General features: G+C 46.3%; 1 protein-coding gene across 1 annotated transcript in view; it reads right to left on the reverse strand.

Annotated features, from left to right (window-relative positions):
• Nucleotides 1-6,287: 6,287 nt before the first annotated feature.
• Nucleotides 6,288-25,033, reverse strand: part of LOC147019399 (ubiquitin carboxyl-terminal hydrolase 14-like) — a 203,105-nt gene continuing 184,359 nt past the window's right edge. Inside the window, exons 15-16 of the mRNA XM_085893825.1 lie at nt 23,520-23,627; nt 6,288-6,883 (exon numbers count right to left, since the gene is read on the reverse strand). Coding sequence (XP_085749951.1) covers nt 6,738-6,883; nt 23,520-23,627 — 254 coding nt within the window. The 3' untranslated portion in view covers nt 6,288-6,737. The remainder of the gene's footprint in view (nt 6,884-23,519; nt 23,628-25,033) is intronic.

Here is a 25,033-nt window from a genome sequence, read left to right on the forward strand (position 1 = left end):
GGGCTGTCGCTGGGCAACACAGACTTTCAGCTCCCTCCAAAGATTTTCTATTGGGTTCTGGTCTGGAGACTGCCTAGGCCATTCCAGGACCTTGAGATGCTTCTTACGGAGCCACTCCTTAGTTGCCCTGGCTGTGTGTTTCGGGTCGTTGTCATGCTGGAGGACCCAGCCACGCCCCATCTTCAATGCTCTTGTTGAGGGAAGGAGGTTGTTGGCCAAGATCTCACGATACATGGCCCCATCCTCCCCTCAATACGGTGCAGTCGTCATGTCCCCTTTGCAGAAAAGCATCCCCAAAGAATGATGTTTCCACCTCCATGCTTCACAGTTGGGATGGTGTTCTTGGGGTTGTACTCATCCTTCTTCTTCCTCCAAACACGGCGAGTGGAGTTTAAACCAAAAAGCTCTATTTTGGTCTCATCAGACCACATGACCTTCTGCTATTCCTCCTTTGGATCATCCAGATGCTCATTGGCAAACTTCAGACAGGCCTGGACATGCGCTGGCTTGAGCAGAGGGACCTTGCGTGCGCTGCAGGATTTTAATCCATGACGGCGTAGTGTGTTACTTATGGTTTTCTTTGATACTGTGGTCCCAGCTCTCCTCAGGTCATTGACCAGGCCCTGCCGTGTAGTTCTGGGCTGATCCCTCACCTTTCTCATGATCATTGAGGCTCCACGAGGTGAGATCTTGCATGGAGCCCCAGACCGAGGGAAATTGACTTATCTTGAACTTCTTCCATTTTCTAATAATTGCGCCAACAGTTGTTGCCTGCTCACCAAGCTGCTTGCCTATTGTCCTGCAGCCCATCCCAGCATTGTGCAAGTCTACAATTTTGTCCCTGATGTCCTTAGACAGCTCTCTGGTCTTGCCCATTGTGGAGAGGTTGGAGTCTGATTGACTGAGTGTGGACAGCTGTCTTTTATGCAGATAACGAGTTCAAACAGGTGCAGTTAATACAGGTAATGAGTGGAGAATGGAAGGGCTTCTTAAAGACAAAACTAACAGGTCTGTGAGAGCTGGAATTCTTACTGGTTGGTCGGTGATCAAATACTTATTTCATGCAATAAAATGCAAATTAATTATTTAAAAAATCATACAATGTGATTTTCAGGATTTTTGTTTTCGATTCCGTCTTTCACAGTTGAAGTGTACCTCTGATAAAAATTTACAGACTTCTTCGTGCTTTGTAAGTGGGAAAACCTGCAAAATCGGCAGTGTATCAAATACTTGTTCTCCCCACTGTAGATGGCTGCATCATCTGCGAAATCAAGGTGAGAGATCTTGACATTCACAAGTGATGTACCGCAGCTTAATCTCTCTGACATCCGACCAAGAATCCAGTCCATACAAGTGCTGAAAAGTGGGGGTGCCAGTACACACCCCTGACTAACTCCAGTAACAACTGGAAATAAGTCAGAGATGGCACCATCACATCTCACAGCACTCTCAGTACCAGAGTAGAGTTCAGACATCAGATCGATAAGTTTTGGTGGCACCCCACGAAGACCAAGAATCTTCCAGAGGGCATCCCGATTCACTGAATCGAACGCTTTACAGAGATCAACATAGGCTGCAAGCAGCCCCTGCCGAAACTCTCGTCTGCGTTCGGTGAGGACCCGAAGAGCAAGGATACGATCAATCATTGACCTCTTTGGTTTAAAGCCTGACTGCTCTGGACGCTGGTGCTCAAGCAGATGGTGTCAAACCCTATCAAGAATTATCCAAGCAAAGACCTTGCCTAGCACTGAGAGCAGCATCACCCCTCGGTAGTTGGTGCAGTCTTGGCGATCACCCTTCCTTTTCCAGAGAGGGACAACAAGGCTCCTCTTCCAGTCAGTTGGGATGATACCTGTGCTCCAGGCAGAGCACAGAACTGCATGCAACGACACGAGTGCAACACTTCCACCAGCCTTGAGAAGTTCAGCATGGATGCCACAGATCCCTGGAGCTTTACCCCCATTTCACTCGGTCCACCACAGCCTGTGTTTCCACAAGCGAAGGTGGACCACAGTTGATTGGAGGGTCAGCAACAGGGATTGTAACACCCCTGACGTCCAACTCGACAGCTGGTGGATCAGTCTGGTACAACCGCTCAAAGTAACCGGCCCAGCGGGCCTTCACTTCGGACCCTCTGACAAGAGCCTTCCACCCTCTGCTCTAACTGCAGTACACCGAGGGATGCGCTTGAATGAACGCAATGCGCGAATTCCCCCGTAAGCAGGACGAGAATCCCTTGACCACAGGTGATGCTCTCCCCCTCACAGATTCATCGCACATAGGCCTCCTTGTCCACCTTTAGCGCACGTACAGTTTAACAGCTCAGCTCTGCTATTCAGCCTGGCCCTGCGACTCTGGTCAATGCTATCCAGTGTCCCTTGAGAGACAAAATTCTTCTTTGCCATACGGTGAGTTCCAAGACATCCACCCGCAACATCAACGACAGTGGTCTTGACGGCACTCCACAACTCTTCAGGACCTCCGAAAGCACCCAGACTCCTCAAATCTCCACTCAGCCTGTTCGCAAACTCCTTAGCTACCCTCTCATACTTGAGCTTGCCAACATCCAGCCTTGGCTGGGATGGTACCATTCTCCCAGATTTAAGGTGCAACTTCAGAGTTGCTTCAAGGCAGTGATCAGTATTGAGGAACTGAGTACTCAGGTAGACCCTGTAGTTCTGGATCATCCTCCATCGACCATCAACGAGGACATGGTCAATCTCCTTTGCCACACTGCCAGCGTTGGAATACCAAGTCCAGCGATCAGCTTGTGGGTGCTCAAACCATGAACCGGCCACCCCAAGTCCATGACTTCTTGCAAAGTCAAGGAACTTCGTGCTATTCTGGTTCATAGTTCCTGACCCATGGGAACCAAAACACGTCTCATAACCATCCCTATCAGTTCCAGTCGATGCATTGAAATCCCCCAAGACAAGAAGTGTATCTCGTCTGGGGCTCTGATCAACCACAGACTCGAGCGTGGCGTAGAATGCATCCTTCACGGTGAGATCACTCACCTCAGTCGGAACACAAACAGAGACCAGGGAAATGACACCTATGGAGTGACGAATCCTTAATCTCATAATACGCTCGTTGACCTCAATTGTCATTGGAGTCAGCTTATTGGACACAGCTTCAGCAACTCCTTGGGAATGGTAACCATCAGAGCTACCAGACCAACAATACGTGTAACCACCCACCATGATCTCACCGCAATCCGGTCTCTGAACCTCAGAGAGAGCTGCAATCCCCATGTCCAAACGCTTGAGCTCAGATGATAACAGAGACAGGTGATCATCCTCTCTTCGGGATAGGACATTTCAGGCACCCACCCGAAGGGACCGCCTCAGGTTAACCCAAGGAGACCACTGTCTGGTGGACGACACCTCGGCACCAGTCAGACACACTCTCCTGCAATCTGACCCGGGAATGTTACCCTGTGGTTTCCCTATCATCAAAGATTGGGGGTCCTGAAAGCTTTGCCCCAATCCTGTCATCCGGTGAGCTGCCCTGCGAAGGGAAGCTGCACAGGAGGTACTCCCACGAAGTGGGTTTTCAGATTTCTTTGCGGAATGAAGGGATTTACGTTGGCCGGAGTGCAAATCCTGCCACCAACCTCCTAATAAGAAGTAACCCAACTGCAGGAGAATGTCCGCAGACAAAGTTGGGCACGAGATATGGATGGCCGTTGGCTCACAAGGAGCTCCTCCGCCCTTTGACAGGTTTTGTTTTTAATCCTGCTGGGTGTCCATATCCAAACACCCTCCTCACCAAAAAACCTGGTGGGGGAGACTGTTTAGTCACCGACAACCCGACCATGGAACAGGTTAGTACGCGTTTACATGATACCTGTAGCAAGTCGCATATCTAATCTGGCCTGACCTGACACCTGTCCTATCTGTACTATTAAATCCTATCTGTACTATTAAATCAATTCACCGATCCCGATAATCATAACAATACATATATGGACATGCAAAAGCATGTCAGATGGGTCTCCCTCAGGATAGCAATCGGACCATTCAGTGGGAACAAGTTTGGTGCTTTGTAATCTTTACATAGTGTTATGGTGGTGGAAATTCACAGAACACCATTCAGGTTCCCCAGATATCAGTTATTTCAAAAACTAAGTGTTTCAGGATAGGAATCCCCCACCGATGTGTAAAGGGAATTATTTGTGTGCCGGGCTGTGAATCTTTGACTTAGCCGTTATTCTTTTTCTATCTTTTAATTTAAACGAACATCTCCTCAACAACAACTCTACAGCCAAGCTGCCTGCCAACAACAACAACACAATGCCAACAACTCAACAAACACGCCATCTCCACCACAACGCCAACAACTCAGCAACCATGCCATCCCCACCACAGTGCCATCAACATCACGACACCATCACGCCCGCCTGAGCGACAGCGGCAAAGTGCCGTCGATACGAACTCGCGGCGCGACAGGAGGAACCACATTCCAGCCTCCGTGTGCAGTCAGCCGTTTTGCGGCTGATTTGCATAAACGGATCAAAACGGGCTTTGCCTTGGAAAAAGCCAGCCAATCGGAACGTCCGTGTGCAGACAACCATGAAACGGCTGATTTGCATAAACGGATCAAAACGGGCTCTGCCGTGGAAAAAGCCAGCCAATCAGAGCTGAAAGGGGCAGAGCCAGCCTGGGTTGAAGGTTCAAAGGTGAAAGGGGGAAGGCGCCGATTTCGGGTGGCGAATCCTACAGCGGCTTCTCCCCTCGGGGTTATAAAAAGGCGCGATGGGACGCCGACACGAGCAGTTGGTGGTGAAGCTGGCGAGCGGAGGTGGTTGTTCGTCATTGTACACGGGTCATTCACCGGTGGAGCTTGGAGTCGTCGGAGCTAGCGGCAGCATCGGAGCGTGGGGGGTCCGGGCAGACAGCCCTGATACGGTCGGGCGACGCCGAGGAGTGAACGGGGTCTAGAGGAGCATCAACTCTGAAAGAGCAAGGGACCTGTTCGCTCCTCCGAAGCGTCGCCGGCCAGGCTCGCCAAAAAGGGGCTGCGACGAAGCCGGGCCACCGAGGCCGACCAAGCAGCCGTACAAGCTGCTCATCAAGCCGCCCAAGCGACTGGCGCGTTCGTGACGCACCGGACCGAATGGAGACACTGGGGGTCGCCGATCCGAAGACCATCGATTAACCTACCTGGCCTCTCGGAGACCCTTCGGTCATCCCGGCTCTGAGGAATATTAAAGGCTTACGAGCCCGTGTCTTTTCTTTCTTGGGTTTTTGTATGAAAGTCGGTGGCGCCTTGTCTCTAAGTAGAATTGTGAGTAAGTACGTGCTTGTACATTCCGAATGGAACTCGGCTGTAGGCTGTCTGTACACGGACGTTCCGATTGGCTGGCTTTTTCCAAGGCAAAGCCCGTTTTGATCCGTTTATGCAAATCAGCCGCAAAACGGCTGTCCCCATCTCGTATCTTGTCCCCATCTACTCATTCATTGACTGCATGCCTACTGAAAATAAATGCCCCCATTGTTGAACGTGAACCTGCTTGTTGCGTCCCTTTCCTGTATTGACTGCCATGGCACGTATTGGGAATTAACTGGCTATTAAGGCCGATAAAAGTGATCATTTGGTCTGACGGGATTTGGCGATTTCAAACCGCTAGGCTTTGCACACGAAACGAGCACGCTTCAGCGGCTCATTTTCGTACAAGTCCCGTCGAGGTATAAACTCCCGGTATTTCTGACGGCGGTAATAATTAGGTATATCGATAATTCGGCGATCGACCCTGTAGCGCGTGGACAGAATAATTGGCTAGTTTATGATGCGTTAAGGCATCCGTGACTGGATTGCGGGGTTGGTCGGGAAAGTCACGACTTGATTGCGGCCTTCGGTGGACGCACGGCCGCGATTTGGCTAGAACGGTCGTCCGCACGCCGAACGCGGTGGATTCCCATAACAATATATTATGACAGAATATTTAAGATTTAATGAAGTGGCAGCTATGACATGAAATTAAAAAGATAATTTGTGTAACTTGTGATCTGATTTGACAGTGGAGTCATAATAGATTACCACATAACCACCTTTTCTCTGGTTATTGGTTCAGTATCCTGAACATCTGCACCAGAGAGCTCTTTCTGATGCTCTAACAAGCAATTTCAAATGAAAAATAATCAATATACCGAACAAAATACCAGTAGGTAGCAGCTCAGTGTTGAGTTTGTAATCGAAACACGCACACTTATAAAGCAACAGTACTGGGACAGTTTGAACTCGGCAACCCTTGGATGTAAATGAGCGTTGCTTTATGACTCGTCCAATTTTAAAATTAAATTTAATGACAATATCATACAATCACATCTAGACACAAATCAAAAACAGAAATGATTATATAATTGTGCAATTGTCCAACAATCTTCAAGAAATTACCACTTGATACCCGTTCTCGACAATCAAAACGAGATGTGACATCACCAATTATTAAAAAAAAATTAATCATAAATGATTTTTAATCACAATGAACTCTGGCAATGGCATTGCTCTGGTAACACATGATTAAAGGGATGACAGAGTCAAGTCCAAAGCTTTTCTCTCATAGCCATGGATTTATAATCTTGCAACTGGAGGATAAAAGGCAGCGCTGATCAGACACGCCTTTCATTTATCCTGTATCTCGTTTCATGCCCCCCTCCCCCAACAAGGAAAACAAATAATGATGGTGAAAGAAGAAAAGGAATGATCAAACAAACTTTACAAGAGTAATTGGTTTATTTCATTGTACCACCCATTCCTGTGGGCTCTGAGACGTAGAGGAATACACAGGCAGTGTGAGGGCTTTCAACACCACAGAGCTGGTGAACATCCTGCTCGCAGACCACTTCCATGTTTGTGTCATTACATTTTATCCAGTCACCTGTGAGGTAATAAAAACAGGATAAAGACAGCAAATGAAAAAGTAGATGATTTTGCATCTTGGGAAATTTCACCCTTCATGAACTATACCTTTGACATGCATCCATCATTCAATCCAGCACAAAGCCCGGAGACAGACGAAGGATGGCACAAATCCTGAAGCGAGATGATGGATAACACAACCACACAAAGCCAGGAACCAGAGGATGGAAGAAACAACCGCAAAAAGCCTAGAGCCATACGACGGACGGCACAAAGCTCCAAGGCATACGGCAGACTGTGCAAAGCCCAGAGCCATACAATGGACTGCACACAGTCCAGGGCCATACGATGGATGGCACAACCGCACAAAGCCCGTACCCATACGACAAGAGAGCGCATACCTCTGCCCCATAATGCCCGATTCATGAGAACATATCTGGCCCAATACATTTTTGAAATACCATGCTACATATTGATCTTGAGCCCTATCTCTCAATGGTGAAGAATCACTTTAAAAATTCTAGTAGTCAGATCCGGATTCGGATCTTCACCAAAATCGAATCAATTCGTCGTGGTCACACACCCAACCTGTCTACAACATTTTGAGATATCGTGCTCTATATCGGTTTAGCCCTATCTCAATGGTGAAGAATCACTTAAAAATATCAGATCCGGATCATCACCAAAATTGAATCATTTCTTACTTGTCACACCCAACATGACCACCAAGTTTCACCCGAATCCGACCACAAGTTTTTGAGATATCGTTTTTGGCCCTATCTCTCAATTGTGAAGAATCACTTAAAAAATTATTGAAGTCGGATCCAGATCTTTACCAAAATATAATCAGTTTGTCCTTGTCACACACTGTGAACCTGTCCACAAAATTTCATCCGGATCCGTCCACAGCCTTTTGACATATCCTGTATACAGGCAAACAAACAAACAAACAAACAAACAAACAAGAAGACATCATGCAGAGCACTACACTTGCAAAATCCAGAGAAAGAAGTTGATCTCAAAAATAATTTGTGGTTGAATTAATTGACCAAATTTGCTAATTTAATAAAACCAAACCAAATAATAAAATCGACTAACCAATATACTTGAAAAATCTTTGATTTTGCTAGTAACAAACATAGTTGTGAAAACATAACCTTCGGTGGCGGAGGTAATTAGGAGACCATAATATTGTATAAAAATGGAGAAAACCATTTATTTACATTCTGAGTTTAGCAATCTTCTTTCTTAGCCCAAGAGCCCACAAAGGTTTATTTGTGTTTTGTTTGCCAAAAGGTCTGAGAGTTGTTTCTCGAGTGAAAATGTCTGTAGAATTCGAATATGCTGGTCTGATAAAAATCCACTTGGACAGTTTTCCACAAATCGCGTTTTTATAGGGGTACCCTATAATTTCCCATGAACGCATTTCGTTTTGTAAACATTCCGAACGGACTTTATAAGTAATTAATTTCGACTCAAGCCCAATAGCTACACTCAAAATGAGATATCATGCTAAAGCTTATCACTGGCCGGATTCTATGAACTATTCCCTTTCTCAATTTGACTTCAAAAAAGTTGGATTAGCCTGATTCAAATGATTAACCCCAATTTTACTTACCAGCACGTTTTATCATCTTATATTTTTTTGTGTATTTTTTCCAATCCTGAAGTTTTCAAGAGGATTATTTACAAAACAAATGTACTACTTTGAAGAACTATCATTCCCCTTTCATGTGCAAAAATAATCACACAAAACGGTTTATATTTTGCAGAGTAAGGAAAGAAAAAGAGTATACATGGGGTTACTTGGAAAATATTGCAATTTCCGATGATTCTTGGAATATACATCTTCTTCTTCTTCCTTCGGCTGCTCCCGTTAGGGGGTCGCCACAGCGGATCATCCGTATGATCCGCATAGTGATTTGGCACATATTTTACGCCGGATGCCCTTCCTGACGCAACCCTGGTCGCCTCTTACGACACAGGGATATGGTACACCTATTTAACCGGGGTATACACCGGCCCAGTACACTGATACTCACTTCGCCGACCTCGGAAGGATGACAGGCTGAGTCAACCCCCTGGTGTGTTAATTCAGTGGCCGAACGGGGCTTGAACTCAGGACCTTTTGGATCCCAAGCCGCTGCCCTAACCACTGCGCCAACACCAGGCTATTCTTGGAATATACATGTAAATGTAAAATAAGTCGAGGCTACGTTTTAATTACAATATAGTGATTTATTGACATTATCATAATATGACAAAATTGTTGACAATGTATAACAACATAATCATGATAATCAGATATATCTGTCTCGTAAATGAAATGGTTGTCATCCATGTGTATTAATAGCAATGTGTTGAGAAGTTTGGAAAATGAGCATGCAAATCTATTGTCTTTTGTTCAATATGTTCCTATAGATCTGGATAAGTGTCTTGATAATCTTCGGTTTTATAATGAATCCATGAATGTGTCTGAACCGTCATCACACAATGAGCTTTCCATTTTGCTCATCTCCAATCATCGTCGTCGACGTCCGATTCATCTGATCCATACAAAAGTTATCCGTGTGACATTTCCACATCCTCGTCGTCCTCTGATTCGATGACGGATTCCTTTTCACTGAGGATCTGGCTGATATGGCGTGGCATCTGATCACCATCAACCCAATCGATTGCGTAGCTTCCATCAACCAGAATCCATCCGTGTTGGCACAGCTGGCGACATAAGCTTGAAGGATCTTGTCGTGCTGCTTTCTTCCACAAGAGAGGCAACATAATTTCCTCTCTTGATTTTCTTGATCAGAATGAATCGACAAGGTGGCATGCTGCTTCGGTTTACACCCTTGATCTTCTCCAGTGGATCCCCAGCTGTCTTGGCACATATGTGTGTTGAAACATAACATAGCGGGCAGTGTCAACGCTGAGCAAGTTGTGTTTCCCATACAGCGAGCATACAAAATGCTCAATTATCGAAATAGTTTCATCAGGCACATTGTGGTGCTCCCCTCGCATGGCAAACGCTGAGATGAACTGTTCGTGTTTCATCATGATGTCAAGGGGTCTCTGTTTTCCTTTGTTCATGAAGGATGCTGTGAAGTCTGTACCAGTAAATGCATGAAGTCCAGGAAGAGCTTTCAGGACAGTAGACTCCAATTCATCAACCAGTTTGGGAATACTGATGTATCGCCTGGTGTTGTTACTGCTGAGTCCAACATTCATCCATACGTTTGGGCAGTCGTGTGCGGCACCTGCATAGCAAAACAGAACCACGAGGATGTCCTTGTCATTGCTTCTGACCCTCATTGTTGCGGCTGGTGATACTTGCATGATATGATCAATATCTCTCTGCGATTTGTCCCCACCACATTTCCGCAGGGCGCTCAAGGTCCGCCAACAACCCCCTTCTGGTAAAACTACCAAACTCACGAATCACTGCTCACCTTCACTCTTTCATTCCTCTTTTTTCCCGCCTTAGGAATAAACTCCCTCACTCTATTCATTCTCATTCTTCCCTCCAGGCCTTCAAAACAGCTGTTCACCACCACCTCTTATCATCCCCCATCCAAATCCTCGATCTTTTCTACCCCGATAATCCACCCAAGCCCACCTCCTTCAAATTCCCTGCTTTCCTTCCTGAAAGTCCCTGTAATGTCCATCTTGTATTCCCCATGTTCGCCATCCCATACCTCTCCCTGCCACAGATCTCCAAATGTCTCTTTTCCCCTCCCACTTTGTCCTTCCCATTTTGTCCTTCCCACTCCCTCCCCTCCTGTCTCATGCCCCCCTTGATGTGCGTTGTGTGTTAGCTCTCATACGAGCCTCGACAAGGTATACAAAACAAAAAAAAGATCAAACACAAGTCGAGTGTCAGTTTCTTCATGTTGGCAGTTCAATGCCTCTGTGTCTTCTCTGAATACACTCCCTCCGTTTTCTCTGAATGTGTAGCAGACACCATCCAGACCCATGACCACAATGTGATCCTTCAGGATGCTAGCATATCTGTTGTTCTTCCATTCGTTTGCAAGGAAGCGAAGGAATCCTGCTTTGAAAGAACATGACTGCAGAGCTGTTTGCCAATTCTGAGGCCGCTTCTGTTCAGGACCTGTCACAGCAAACGTCATTTCTTCTGACCCCCGTCTGTTTCGCTCAACCTCTGATACTCGGAATGATGTACGTATCACAAACAAGATCAGTGTGTGGTGACATCTCGCACAACCGTCGGAGGATGACTTCAGCTACCCCACCAAATGTGGGAGGGAGATTCAGCAATGTGTGTTGCAGGAACATCGCATCGACTAATGTGACGTCAATATCTCCTGGTTTCTCGCTTTCAACCATTCCCTCCAGCTTGTGCAGAAGCTTTGACTTGTCAGTTTTGTTGATGCTACCATCCACGTGCGCCAGGGTGAGTGGAATTGGAGTCAGTGGATATTGAAAGACTTTCTCAATATCTATCCTTTCCAACGTACTGATGTGGAGTAGCCTTCCAAACAGCTCTTGGGTCCCTTGTAGTTCGACTACCTTCTGGTCCTTGGTGGTGATGTTTTTCTTCACAGTAGCACTCGCAAAGTTCTTGATCTTCCTTTTGCTGATTGGTTTCTCGAAGCGAGCTTGATTGTTGAAGCTCTCTGCTGTGAAATTAACACACAACTCCTGGCCTTTCACTTGAAACCCCAAGAGATCCTCCTTGATATCATTTGGTACACTGGCGCCAGTTGTGATGCAGTGGAGGGTTTCATTCGTGTTCTGATCAAACGAGTTCATGGTGTTCTTGATTGCGTCAAGCAGCTTCGAGAGATCATTATTGTCTCTGGTGACTCGATACGGTTTCAACGATTTGGAGACGTCTTCCTTCAATTTCAAACCAGCTTTGTCGAGGAGGCTTCCAACAATACAACTTCTGGCAGCTCTAGTGACCATCCACCGCTGTCTCGCACTGTCGGACTGACTGAACGAAGTGATTGCTGTCAGCCTTGATGCAGCATCGACATTCACTGTCTGCTCGAGGGTGATGTCAACTTGAGTTCGCGAGAATGATTTGTTGGTTCTTCTCACAGATAAAGCTCCATTTTCTAAGGCTTCTCGAACAGCAGGATGTGTGTTGTCCAGGTTCATCAGATTGTGATAATAATGAACCAGCCATCGAGCGTAGTTGGGACGATTCCCAGAAAAGAAGATGGGACACATTTTGCCCAAGGAGAAAATGAAGAGCTGCAGGTCATTTGTTCTATACGCTCAACTGAATCGCAAGAAGATATGGACTAGTTCGATGTACAACATCCAAAACTTAGCTGTGTTCCCATGATGACCGCTGAGGGTCAGTGCTGTGTACTCTGTATACTTCTTCATGACTATGGTGTAGTTGTTGCTTACTTCAATCTCATGGAATGCATCAGGGGTCAGATCTCATCTGGAAGATACTACTGCAGTCAGAAAGGTTTTAGGCAATACACCAGTGTCTTCAAGAAACTTCTGGAAGTGGAGAACTTGGAAAGCTGTCACGAGGAGAGGATGAAGTCGCATACATCTGCAATTATAAATATACAAAGTGTTGTTGGTATAATATCATCAAAATGAGGAAGACACGACATGATACATGTTTATTTGATGATATATTGGAATAGCATCCATTCCGCTCGCCGATTGAAGTGTTTTCCTCGTAGAAATCCATTCAGCGACCCCGGAGCAAGAACGCCTGTTTCTGTGAGTATCTGTGGCTACCAGAGCAATGGAGGAAGTGTCCCAGAGCACCAAAATACGCAAGTTCAATGTGAAAGGGTCCAAAGCAGATGAACACGTTGTTATACATAGGATCCTTGGCAGCTTGGATTTTAGAGCTGGTTTAGCTATAGCTAAGTCATAGTGGACCATGACGAAGTCCTCTCTACATTCCTGAGCAACTCACTCAGATAGTCGTAGCGTTTCTGCCACTACGTTTAGCCGAGTCGGAGGGAGATTCAAGTTCTTGATGTAGGCAATTCTCTGTCTGGGGAGTGGATCTTCTGTGACAAGCGAGTTCCAACCTGTCCAGAATGGTGTTTTGTTGAGTGCGATGCTCATCATCCAGAATATATGTCTATATTCCATGTCAGTGAGATGCGGTAGTCTTTCAGTATGCAGTCAAAAGCATACCAAGTCCGTCATCTTAGGTTTCTTGCAATATGGTTCCAAAGTGTGTTCCTTTAGGTGGAATACTCGTTTCCAACTATAACTCTGTGTCCCAGCAGTGTCCACTGAAGTTAGCTGTCATTGGGAGGGAGGTTCTTCGGGTGACTCGTCCAGTGTCATGTTCGGCTCGTTCTGACAGCAGATACCTACAGTATCGTGCAAGGTTCCGCTGCCTGACAGTGTTTCCGTAAGCTCATCGTAATTGTCCCATGCCAGACTGGTACAAAGTCCGACCATTTTGGTAATTCCATTGGGTGTGGTACATTTACGCCCAGAGAGGTCAGTGGCTAATTCGGTCTCTAGGGCCTCGGCTGTGTGATAGCCGACACTGTGTCCAAATCGCTTCAAAATCTCAACAACTTTCCGGCTTCCTGTCATACTTTTTAAAGCGAGTCCCATGCAGAGGTGTTTCCCTGATTTTATTCTGGCCCTAGTTGTGACGTACAACACATCATCGGACACAGATTTCACCTGTCTCTCAATGCGTTCGTCCCAAGGCGGCTTGTTAACCTCCGCTACCGAAGATGGACGGAGGTTAATGTTTTCACCCCTGTCTGTTTGTTACTTACGAAATCTAAAGATTTTGTAAGTATATTGACGACTTCCGTCATCTGTTTGTGTGTTTGTTTGTTTGTGTGTGTGTTTGTGTGTGTGCTTGTTTGTTTGTCGGCACGATAACTCGGGAACGGAAGAAGCTACCAATGTCCAATTACACCATGTGATTCAGGAGGGTGATTGCTAGTGCTGATTAGATTTTGGTCAAAATCGGTCAAAGGTCAAGGTCACAGTGAGGTCAAATATTCGATTTTTGATGGTTTGGTACAGGATTATGGTAGAAACTTCTGGTTTGCGTCGCTACCTTCTCTTGAGACAGCTTTTATTAGACAAGGTCAGAGGTCAAGTTGACGATTCCGTAAGTATCAGTCTATGACTGTTTGTTTGTTACTTACAAAATCTAAAGATTTCGTAAGTATATTGACGACTTCTGTCGTCCATTTGTGTGTGTGTGTGTGTTTGTGTGTTTGTTTGTAGGCACGATAACTCGAGAACGGAAGAAGCTACCAATGTCAAATTACACCACTTGATTCAGGAGGGTGATGGCTAGCGCTGATTAGATTTTGGTCAGAATCAGTCAAAGGTCAAGGTCACAGTGAGGTCAAACATAATTCCGTAAATTCATGTGGAGAAATGGAGTATTTTTGCTTCAGTCGACGTTACGAGTTCGTTTTAACTTCGATTTTTATTTTGTCTTTGGTTTTTGCTATCGCTTAGGACGCTTAACACTCAGTTGTCGAAATTCTGGTAAAAATCGGATGTTTTGGAGACGTTTTAAGATTGTATAAAAAATATTTCACTCGCCACGTCACGGCTCGTCACGTGGTGCAGCGCACTCGAGCAGACACGGCGTTGAGTCACGTAAAGGTTTTGCGTGTGCGCGCTGACAGTGTTTTTGAAAAAGATGGTGTTTAAAAGTCATTTTTTTATCCCAATAAAGGTTATCGTCGCATGCCTAACTCGCTAAGCCATCGGATTATGTAAATATTGTTGTGGTTGACGAAATTCACAAACCACCATTCAGGTCCCTTAGGTGAGATATCTCGGTAAGTATATGTGTAGTTAGGCCCAAACCCGTTGTCTAGAGGGAATAAATGTCATTCATGCGGGCTGCGACTCTTCAGGATAGCCGTTTTTCTTTTACTATCTTTATTTTGGACCAGCCGCCATTATTACCACCACCAACCACGTCTCAACAGCCATCACAACAACAACCACCAACCACAACGCCGCTTCACAACAACCACCAACCACAACGCCGCTTCACCACAACCGCCACCAACCACAACGCCGCTTCACCACAACCGCCACGACCTTTACCGTCACAACTCGCCACCGTCGCATCGCCACCATTCTCGCGCCACTTGTGGGCGCCGATACTGGACTCGTGTAGGGCGCGCACCGAGCAGCGTGTTCAAAGACATCACAGACTTTCCGCAGAAAACGGATCAAAAACGACTCACGCCCACTTTTGTTCCGTCCAATCGGTGAGCGAGGGGCGATTTGGCCCCGCCTCCAGGGCGTTGGAGGGCGGACGCTATATGCAAATTCATGGATCAAAAAGCATTCACGCCCACTTTTCCTCGGGTCAATGGGGAGCCAGTTAGAGAGGTGAAGGGTCGGAGGCAGAGGGTCAAGGGTGAAAGAGCGAAGCCACGGGGCTTATAAAAACGGCTGCGTTCGTCAGTCAAAGTTAGTTAAGAGTTGGAAGTTGAGTTGAGTGGTGCGGAGTTCAAGAGAGTCGTTGGTGGAGCTGGAAAGAAGTGGTACTAGTCAGAGTGAAGAGGACGGAGCTGTGGAGAGGTGACGGCGGCGAAGGCGGACGAGGGGGTGCTCGCGTCGGTGCTCGCGTCGGTGCCGGGAGCTGCACAGGGAGAGGCCAGCAACGCGACCGAGGTGGAGGAGGAGACGCTCGCCGCGGGACCCGAGACAGGGTGATATCCTCCTTCCCCCGAGCATCAGCAACCCCCTCCTGTTTCCCCCCACGCTGAGATAGTGCGACAAAGGGGGCCCCCTTCCCACCCCCTACCAGACACTGTCCGCGAGGCCCGCGGAGTTGAGGCACCACCGCCGCTCTGCGTCTCATCATCAGACGGGTAGGCCCGACACGGTCTCGGCCCCAGGCCCGCCTACCCCCTCATCCTGGAGGGTGGTTCTCTTTTCTTTTGCTTTGGGAATATGTGTTGTCGGCGCCGTCTGTGAAGTAAAATTGTATAAGTGTTGCCGTGTGCCCGGTAGTCGGATAGATCTGCATTGTTGCATTTGCTTTTTGTGTAATATTGCATTGTCTTCTTCTTTTACATGTGCTTTAGGTGGAATTGGAAATGTGTGCTTTCAGTTCATCGCGAAATAAATGTGCTTATTGTTGAACTGTTTTCCCGCTTCGCTTCGTCTTTTCCTCTATTGAATCCCCATCTTGCTTCACGTAAAGGGTTGGTCGTGGGCTAAAACGCCCGATAATTAATCGAACCGTCGAGGCCGACGAATAACACCGCTCGGTTATCCCGATAGTACGGAACGGGTCGCTTAAAGTGGCCCGTGTCCGAAGTCGACCTGCGGCGAGGTGCGATCGCCCGGTCTACCCTCCATGTGGGTACTTAGGTAGGTCGAATTTGGCGAGCAACCCTATCCCACGCGGGGGCCGATTGGCACGATCGCGGTGAGACCGAAAGGTCCACCCGTGACTAGTTCCCGGCGTTAGTCCGAGAGGGTCACGACTGGATTGTCCGTCCGGTGGGCGACGTGCCGCGATTCGAGTTACGTGGCCGTCCGCACGCCGGCGGGCGCGAATCCGCAACAATATTGTTGGTGGATGGCCGAATATTACGGTTTTGTGACTTTGATAAAATAATATTAAATAATTGCGTGGAGAAATGGAGATTTTTGCTTCGGTCGCCGTTGCGAGTTCGTTTTAACTCGGATCACAATTCTGTTTTCACTTTTGGTAACAGTTAAGTATGCTTAACACTCGATTGTCGAAATTCTTGTAAAAATCGGATGTTTATGAGATTTATGTCGGGTGTCGTGTCTGAGGCTTAACTGAAGATTATGCTTATGAGTGGGATTGTAACACACGGCATTACACGCTCGTTTTAAGTCAATTTTAATCCTGTTTTCACTTTTGGTAATGGCTAAGTATGCTTAACACTCAGTTGTCGAAATGCTGGTAAAAATCGGATGTTTTATGAGAGATTTGGTGCAGAATCATTGTAGAAACTTCTGGTTTGCATCGCTACCTTCTCTGGAGACAGCATTTATTCGACAAGGTCAGAGGCCAAGTTGACGATTTCGTAAGTACCAGTCTATGACTGCTTGTTTGTTTGTTTGTGAACAGTATTACGGAAAAACTCCTGGATAAGGTATGGTCCAAGGATCATGCCATTAGATTTTGGACTTGGTCCAAAGTCCAATATGGACGCTATGGTGGCCATTTTGAAAAAATATTTGAATTTTTGTTTTGCATATCTACATGTTTTAAGTGATTTCCAAGCAAAAAAAATAAATTTGTTGGAGAAAAAAATTTGCAACTTTTTTCAAAAAAATTTCGATTTTATTTGAAAAATATTTGATTTTTTTTTGCATTTCTACATGTTTTAAGTGATTTCCAACCCCCAAAAAAATTTGTTAGAGGAAAAACAAAAACAAATTTTGCAGCTTTTTTTTCAAAAAAATTTCGATTTTATTTTTGGGCATTTCTACATGCATGTCGATCTAGTTTAGTTTATTCAATCGTGGTTCAGTAGAGTCTGATCCGTTTTGACCTACAATGAATAGGATATCAGGTTCACTTAAGTGACCCAGCAGTATTGGCGGCGGAGGTTTTGCACTCTGCCGAGTGCTCCCCCTCGAGTTTGATCCTGTGTACAGCACCCTGAAGAACTCAAGGACAGCATCAGGAGGGTCTGCCTGTCCTACTTCCAATGCTTCCATTGTGATTGGCCTTGGTAAGTCATCCTGTGCGCTTTGAACCTTCAATATCAGGGACCGAAGGTAGAATGCAGCTTCTTGAACTCCATGATCATCAAAATTAGCATGCCTGATTGCAGCATCTTGACTGGGGTTAGCATTATGTATGATTGTCCCCGTCTTGTGACTTACACAATGACTGGTCATTTCATTTGGATATGTTTTCAGGATATTGTCGGCCAAGCTTCTAGCGAGATATGTCGTCTCATCGTCTCCAAGCAAGGTGAGGTAGCGCACGTGCAATGATGACAGGTATTCTGCTCCTTGATTTGACACCAAGGTTACATTGATATGCTTCTGGAGTTCCTGGAATGCTGCTTTGTGAGCGGCCAACTTTGAAGACATCATGTCGTCATCTTTCTGTACTGCGGTTTGGCAATGATGTATGTAATTTCTCCTGCAGGAGTGGTGATATCGTACTTCCTTTGCCTTCATGTCCCGACATCCTACCTTTGCAAGCATCACGTTATCTTGCGCAAGTTCAGCTGCATTTTTTTATGCTTTACTCACCCATGTCAGTCATACAGGTCCCCAACACTTCCCGCTTGCCTTTCCCAAGTGACTTGGTGATGGAATTGCAGAACAGGCACTTTTTCTCAAAGATTCCTGTAGAACTTGCCTCTGTTCTACTTCAGAATGCAGTACGTGTGATCGTGATGGGCCAGCTGAATCTTGTTCCACATTTGCAATGGACAGTGCGGTGAAATCTTTGTAGCACTATTTGTGATAACCAGTTGTCTGGTCATATTCAGCAGGAAGGCTTATTCTGAAATACTTTGAGTCTTTTATTGTGGAATGTCTCTTTTCATGAACAGAATTCACTTTCCGCCATGTATTGTCATCGAAAGGTTTGACTTCTTCGGTAGTTTTACCGTGAATATGGAGAATGCATGTACGTTTTGATGTCATTTTGTTTGCTGTTGGTGAACGTGAAAGAGAAAAAAAAATGCTATTCTTCCATCACAAACTACATTCATTATACAGAGAATATGCGTGCTATACATAAAATTCATAGTCTGGTCAACAGAAGATAGAATATTATACATGCATCTGCTATAGTTGGAGTATGTCACATTTGTGCAACAAAAAATGAAACTGACATCCGACCATCTATTTCACTTAAAATAGAGAATACCAAATAACCAATTATCTGGGTATACTACTCAGACAATAACTTTTCCACTTGCAAAGAACATTGAGGTAGTATTGTTACGAATGTGGAAGCCATTTGCACACAAAGACAGCAGTCCCCGCAGTTCAGTTATTTCGATAAGTATGTGTTTATAGTTAGACTCCTTCCTTGCGTCTAATAGGCCGTGTTACGTTCCACTGGGAAGTGAAATTTCGTGACAGAAATTTACTTATGGATGAAAGTCGGCTGTATAGTGTATTATTACCAGTTGTTCACAATGGTATAACTCTTCAAGTCCATAACCCGGCACGAAAGGGTGAAAAAAGGGGTGAAAAGTCAGCGATTTCCTCGCGAGCTGTGTAGGGCGGTGGCCAAACTCATTGGGCGTGAGAAGCAATCCGAGGACGCCACACGGTCACGTGACAGCTCTCCATTCAGAGAAACTTGCATGTGGAGGCAGTTCAAGATGGCCGCGCCCATGGATAACATGTGGTGATCGGCCTAAAATATTTTCATTTTTTCGACATTTTTCACCGTTTACAAGACATCTAAGGAATATGAAGTGCATCGTACATGTGAGGGCAGCCCCAAGCACAGCGAAACTGATAAAACTGGGGCACAAAAGCTGGTCAAAAATCAAGGAAAGTGGGAAACTCTGGTGTAACGTCGACGTGGATTGCCCAGAAAGCGAATTGGCACGGCAACGTTTGGAAGATTGGGAATGTGAAGAGTTCCCCACTGATGGTGGGTATCACCAGTTGTGCTATAATGTGTTTTGCAACACAACAAATATCCAGAGGAAGATTGGCCATCATGGTAGTCAGAGTGCTGATGATGCCTCTGCCAGATAAGTGCCCATTCCTGTCAGCCAGCCGACAAGAGACCGACCAAAGAGAACCGGGGTGATAGCTCATGTTTTGCCGAAAGATAGATGTTTTATCTGCCACAAACCTCAACGATTTTTCAAGTCTCATGGCAAGTCGCAACGCAGTCGGATGATGATGGCTAAAACTGAGGATGGAGGCAAGTACCTCGAGGAATCTAGCCAAACTTTCATTGATGTGCAAGTATATAAAGACTACAGTTGATGTCAATGTGCTGTGATTTTACGTTCAGTTATAAAAATTTCAAAACTTTCTTTCCAGGGCTCCGAAGGGCAGCTGCAGAATGCCTGAAACGTGAAGACATACTGCTACAAATCAGGGGATATGATTACGTGGCCATTGGAGCACACCATCATGAGAAGTGCCATTCAGAACTCACCACAGAGTATCAAAATAAACTGGTACATGGTGAAGGCACAAGGTAACTGAACGTTTATCATAGGCATGAATGCATCTGAAGTCAGGCAAAAGAAAAGGTGTGAAGCTCATGCTGCAAAACAGTGAGTTTCTACAGACATTCGCGTAAATTTGTGACAGTGTTCGGTATCCTGTGAGGTGTTCGAAACGTTGGAGAAATTCGTCTGCAGTCTGTATGGTGTGAAGTGCTCGTCCGTGAATGAAGCACGCTATAGACTCTTCTGCACCAAAGCCCTGGGTGAGCAAAGGATTCCTCCTTGCCAAGACGCATTGGTGCAACATATCCTTCGCGTCAATTACCAAACATACCTCAACAAGCAAGCATTGAGCAGGATTATGGACATCCCTGACCCCAATTAGAATGGATGGCAAGTAATTGATGGATGCGTATCCGTGAGGTGGTATACAGGTGATGTAGCTCCATACGGTCTGTTATCCCATGAATCTTGTGGCTGTGAGAAAAGCAGATGTTTGGCAAACCAGTGTAAATGTCGTCGTGCAAATTTGTGCTCATGTACAGGTTATGAAAATGTTGAAGAATCGGCAGTTGAACTAGAGTTGGTGAACGATCACAGTGATGGTTCAGGTGATGATTCAAGTGATGGTGAATAGTGTCCATCTAAGTGTCTGTGCCTGACTTGCTTGTGTCGGTGTCTGCCCGACTTGCTTGTGTAACCTGACTTGCTTGGGTAACCTGACTTGCTTGTGTAAGACTGTAAGTGTACCTGTGCCTGACTTGCATGCATTGATCATGACATGTAATATATTCTCTCTGAACCTTGTCCGGCTGTTGTGGTTTGTTTACACGGGACCTCCCCAACTTCCTTACGTCCGACCGCCCTGTGCGGGGGTCTTCATTCTTCCATTGTCGGCCAAGGTAAAATGGATGGGCTGAGGAGATCGGGAAAGTCGGCAGCAGGAAAGAAACTCCAATGACCACCTGCACGAGCAGTTCTCCTCCCGTAATGTCCACTACACAGTCAATGACATTGGTGGGACATCACCAGTAGTCAAAATTGCAGCGGAACAGTGATTTTCTCTCGAACCCTGCAAAAACACGTACTTCCGGGTTGTGGCCATCACCATTTTGTCCACAATTCCCCCAGTTCCTCCGACTGGAGAGCTGTCACGTGACCCGTGTGGCGTTCTCTGATTGGTTCTCACGCCCAATGAGTTTGGCCACCGCCCTACGCGAATCGCGACGAAATCGCTGACTTTCCACCCCTTTTTCACCCCTTCGGGCCAGGTTATGAACTTGAAGAGTTGTACCATTGTGAAGAACAGGTAATACACTATACAGCTGACTTTCATCCATAAGTAAATTTCTGTCACAAAATTTGATTTCTAAGCGTTTCTCACTGAACGTAACATGGCCTATAACGGGAATTTCGTGTGTGCGCTACGAGTTATTTTTTAGTTAGGTTTTGTTTTTTTACAACAACAACAACAACAGCGACTCAACCCCGACTCCATTGCCCACATGTTTTTGGCTGAGGGCATGAGCGAACCCTCCATTCGCTTGAGATCGAGGCTCCGCTCCGAAGAAGGGCATGGAGCGTTTCCTCCAGCCAATGGACAAACGGCGAGCAGGGCCGAGGTGCTCCGGCCAATAGGAAGCCAGAGTGCCAAAAGCAACAACAGAGCCTCTTAGGGGGGGGTGGGCCTCCGAGACGTCTCGACACACCCCCCGAGACACCTCGTCCAATCAGGAGGCTGACCACCTCAGGGATGGCCCCACCCAGCCAGATGGGATGTTCACCCCTCGTCCAATCTGGAGGTGAGTTCCCCAGAGCGGTACCCTCGACCCGCGGGGGAGGGAGAGGATAAGAGAAGGTTCGCCCCATCGTGAATAAAAAAGGGGAAGAAGGAGAAAGAAAAGAAGCCTCTTCGCCTGCTAGCGTTCTCGTCTTGCCTGCTGGCATTCTCGTCTACCCACGGGTGCTCGTCTCGTCTGGTCCGTTCCCGTGCTGGCTAGCGTCCGTTGCGTCGTTCCTGGTCCCTGGTGCTTGGTGCTGCGTTGTGGCGGCGGGTTTGAGTCCCGCCACCGGACAAGCTCGACCAGACCGCACGAGGCGGACAGGTGCAAGAATAGGCTCCTGCCCTCAGCTCGCCTTCCCTCCCGAGCTGAAGGGCCAAATAAATGCTGTGGCCACCATTTCTTTGGGTGTGTGTGTGTGTGTGTGTGTGTGTGTGTGTGTGTGTGTGTGTGTGTGTGTGTGCGTGCGTGCGTGCGTGCGTGCGTGCGTGCGTGCGTGCGCGCGCGCGTGGTGCCAGTCTGTTAAGTAGAACTGTTAAGTGCTTTTCGCTCACTGTACATTGCCTGCATTTCTATTATTCGGATAACTCTGCTCTTTGTGTGCTCCCCTCCCCGATTATTGTTTATAAATAAGCCCCCATGTTAAATGTTCCAGTTCATTGTCCGTGTTTTCTTTCATTGGCCGAGCATGTTTCGGGCCTGAGAAATAGTAAGGCCGTTGGTGCCGCAAGTTGTCATTGGGACTGGCGCGGCTCTGGTAACTCCGCTCGGTTATGCCGGATCCGAGTCGGTACCTGCGACTCGGTTCGGACAGAGTCGGCCGAGGGTGTGACTTCCCTGGTAATTTGACGACGTGGGTACTTATGTATATTGAAATTTGGCTATTGACCCTACACCACGCTGTCAGAGAATTGGCGATCACGGTCTTTAAGTGACCCGTGACCTTTCGGAGTTGTCCGAGAGTCACGACCTAAATTCTGGGTGTTCGGTGGGAGACGGCTCCACTGCTCCACCCAGTGGTCGTTTATCACCACCGAACCCCCGACACCAATCACAACAGTACATACACGATATCAATATAAAACGTAATATTTCGCAATGAGTCACTTTGCTTGAGAATTGTGTAAATCTCGAAAACTGCGATATTTTACAAGTAACCCCATGTATACTCTTTTAGTCATTACTCTGCAAAATATAAACCGTTTTGTGTGATTATTTTTGCAGAGGAAAGGGGAATGATAGTTCTTCAAAGTAGTACATTTGTTTTGTAAATAATCCTCTTGAAAACTTCAGGATTGGAAAAAATACACAAAAAAATACAAGATGATAAAACGTGCCAGTAAGTATAATTGGGGTTAATCATTGAAATCAGGCTTATCCAACTTTTTTGAAGTCAAATTGAGAAACAGAATAGTTCCTAGACTCCGGCCAACGATAAGCTTTAGCATGATATCTCATTTTTGGGTGTAGCTATTGGGCTTGAGTCGAAATTAATTACTTATAAAGTCCGTTCGGAACGTTTATGAAACGAAATGCGTTCACGGGAAATTATAGGGTACCCCTATAAAAACGCGATTTGTGGAAAACTGTCCAAGTGGATTTTTATCAGACCAGCATATTCGAATTCTACAGACATTTTCACTCGAGAAACAACTCTCAGACCTTTTGGCGAACAAAACACAAATAAACCTTTGTGGGCTCTTGGGCTATTTGCAGTGATGGGGAGAAACAACACGTGATTGACAGCCCCACACCATGGTCACAAGCATGTTACCTTTCTTGCCGCTCAACCATGCCAAGTAATGTCCCACCGGCACAGAGGAACGATCATAGGAGATCACTGCTCTCAGCTTGTACAAGCCATTGCTGGTTGCTCCAGTATCTGATAAATGGGGGGAAAAAAAATCAGAAAATTTACAAGGGGAATTTTGTTGAACCAAGCATCCCGTGGTTGCAGGTAAAAGTGCGATTTTATGGGAAATACATCAGAGTGATGAGTGGATTAGTGGAGCGTCGACTGTTGTTCTTGTTTATATAACCAAGTAAGGGACGTGCTCTTGTTTTCTATACTCCATCACGATGTTGCACCGATTGCTTTGCATTGCATTTCCCATAATGGCCGCACTGTTTTGATTGAAAGATTCTCGGATCACGGTCTTGATGGTGAAAGAAAACAGTCTATACATTTGTATATGAATGTGCTTTTAATGAATCACTCAAACCCCTTTGTGAGATATTCAAAGGAGACTGCAAAAGAACTGTCTTTATTGCATCCATCAAGAACTGTGTTAAATCGCATCTCTGACCTCAAAGACTGCTCTTCTGCTCTTGCTCACCCTCTCTCCGTTCTATTCACCCTCTCATTTGCTAAAGGTCATCTGCCATCTGCTTGGAAATCAGCAAACATCACTGCCCTGCACAAAAACGGTGCAAAAACAGATCCCTGCAACGACAGACCAATCAGCCTTCTCCCAATCATCAGCAAGGTTATGGAATCCATCATCGCTTCAGACATGAAATCCTTCCCCTTCTCCAATGGCTTGATTTCTGATCATCAATTTGGTTTCAGACCAGGTCACTCTACCCTGGATATGCTGCTTCTGCTCTCCCAACAATGGATGGAAGTCCTCAATGCCAGACAGGAAATCTGAGCCATATCCCTGGACATATCACGTGCTTTTGACACAGTCTGGCACCCTGCTCTACTCACCAAACTCTCTTCCCATGGTATCCAAGGCCATCTCCACTCATGGCTCACAGACTTCCTCTCCTGTCGCAGTCACTGTGTGGCCCGAAATGGAGTTCTTTTATCCCCTCTTCCTGTCCAGGCTGGAGTTCCTCAAGGTAGCTTTCTGGGCCCTGTTCTTTTTCTGGTTTTCATCAATGATCTCTCTGACTCTCTGGAAAATCCTCTCTATCTGTTTGCTGATGACTCCACCCTCTGCCAGACCATCGGTCATCCCTCAGACCGGCAAGCAGCAGCTTCTTCGCTCACTGCAGATCTGGATAAAATCACAAACTCGTCCAACACGTGGAACATGTCTATCGGTCCGGACAAATCTCACACTCTCACGATGTCTCTTCGAAAGGACCGTTTAGAAAATTGCCCCATCCACTTTCTCAGCAATCCTCTGGAAGAAGTCCTTTCTTTCAAGCTTCTGGGTCTCACTATCTGCCATGACCTTTCCTGGGAAAGCCACATTTCAAACCTCGCCTCCAAAGCCAGTCGCCGACTGGGAATCCTCCGTCGTGCAAAGTCCTTCCTCAGCTCACCTGAGCTCCTGACCA

Source organism: Eptatretus burgeri, chromosome 9 (genome assembly GCF_056783735.1).
Source record: "Eptatretus burgeri isolate ZD-2024b chromosome 9, Ebu_testis_v1, whole genome shotgun sequence".
Lineage (NCBI taxonomy): Eukaryota > Metazoa > Chordata > Myxini > Myxiniformes > Myxinidae > Eptatretus > Eptatretus burgeri.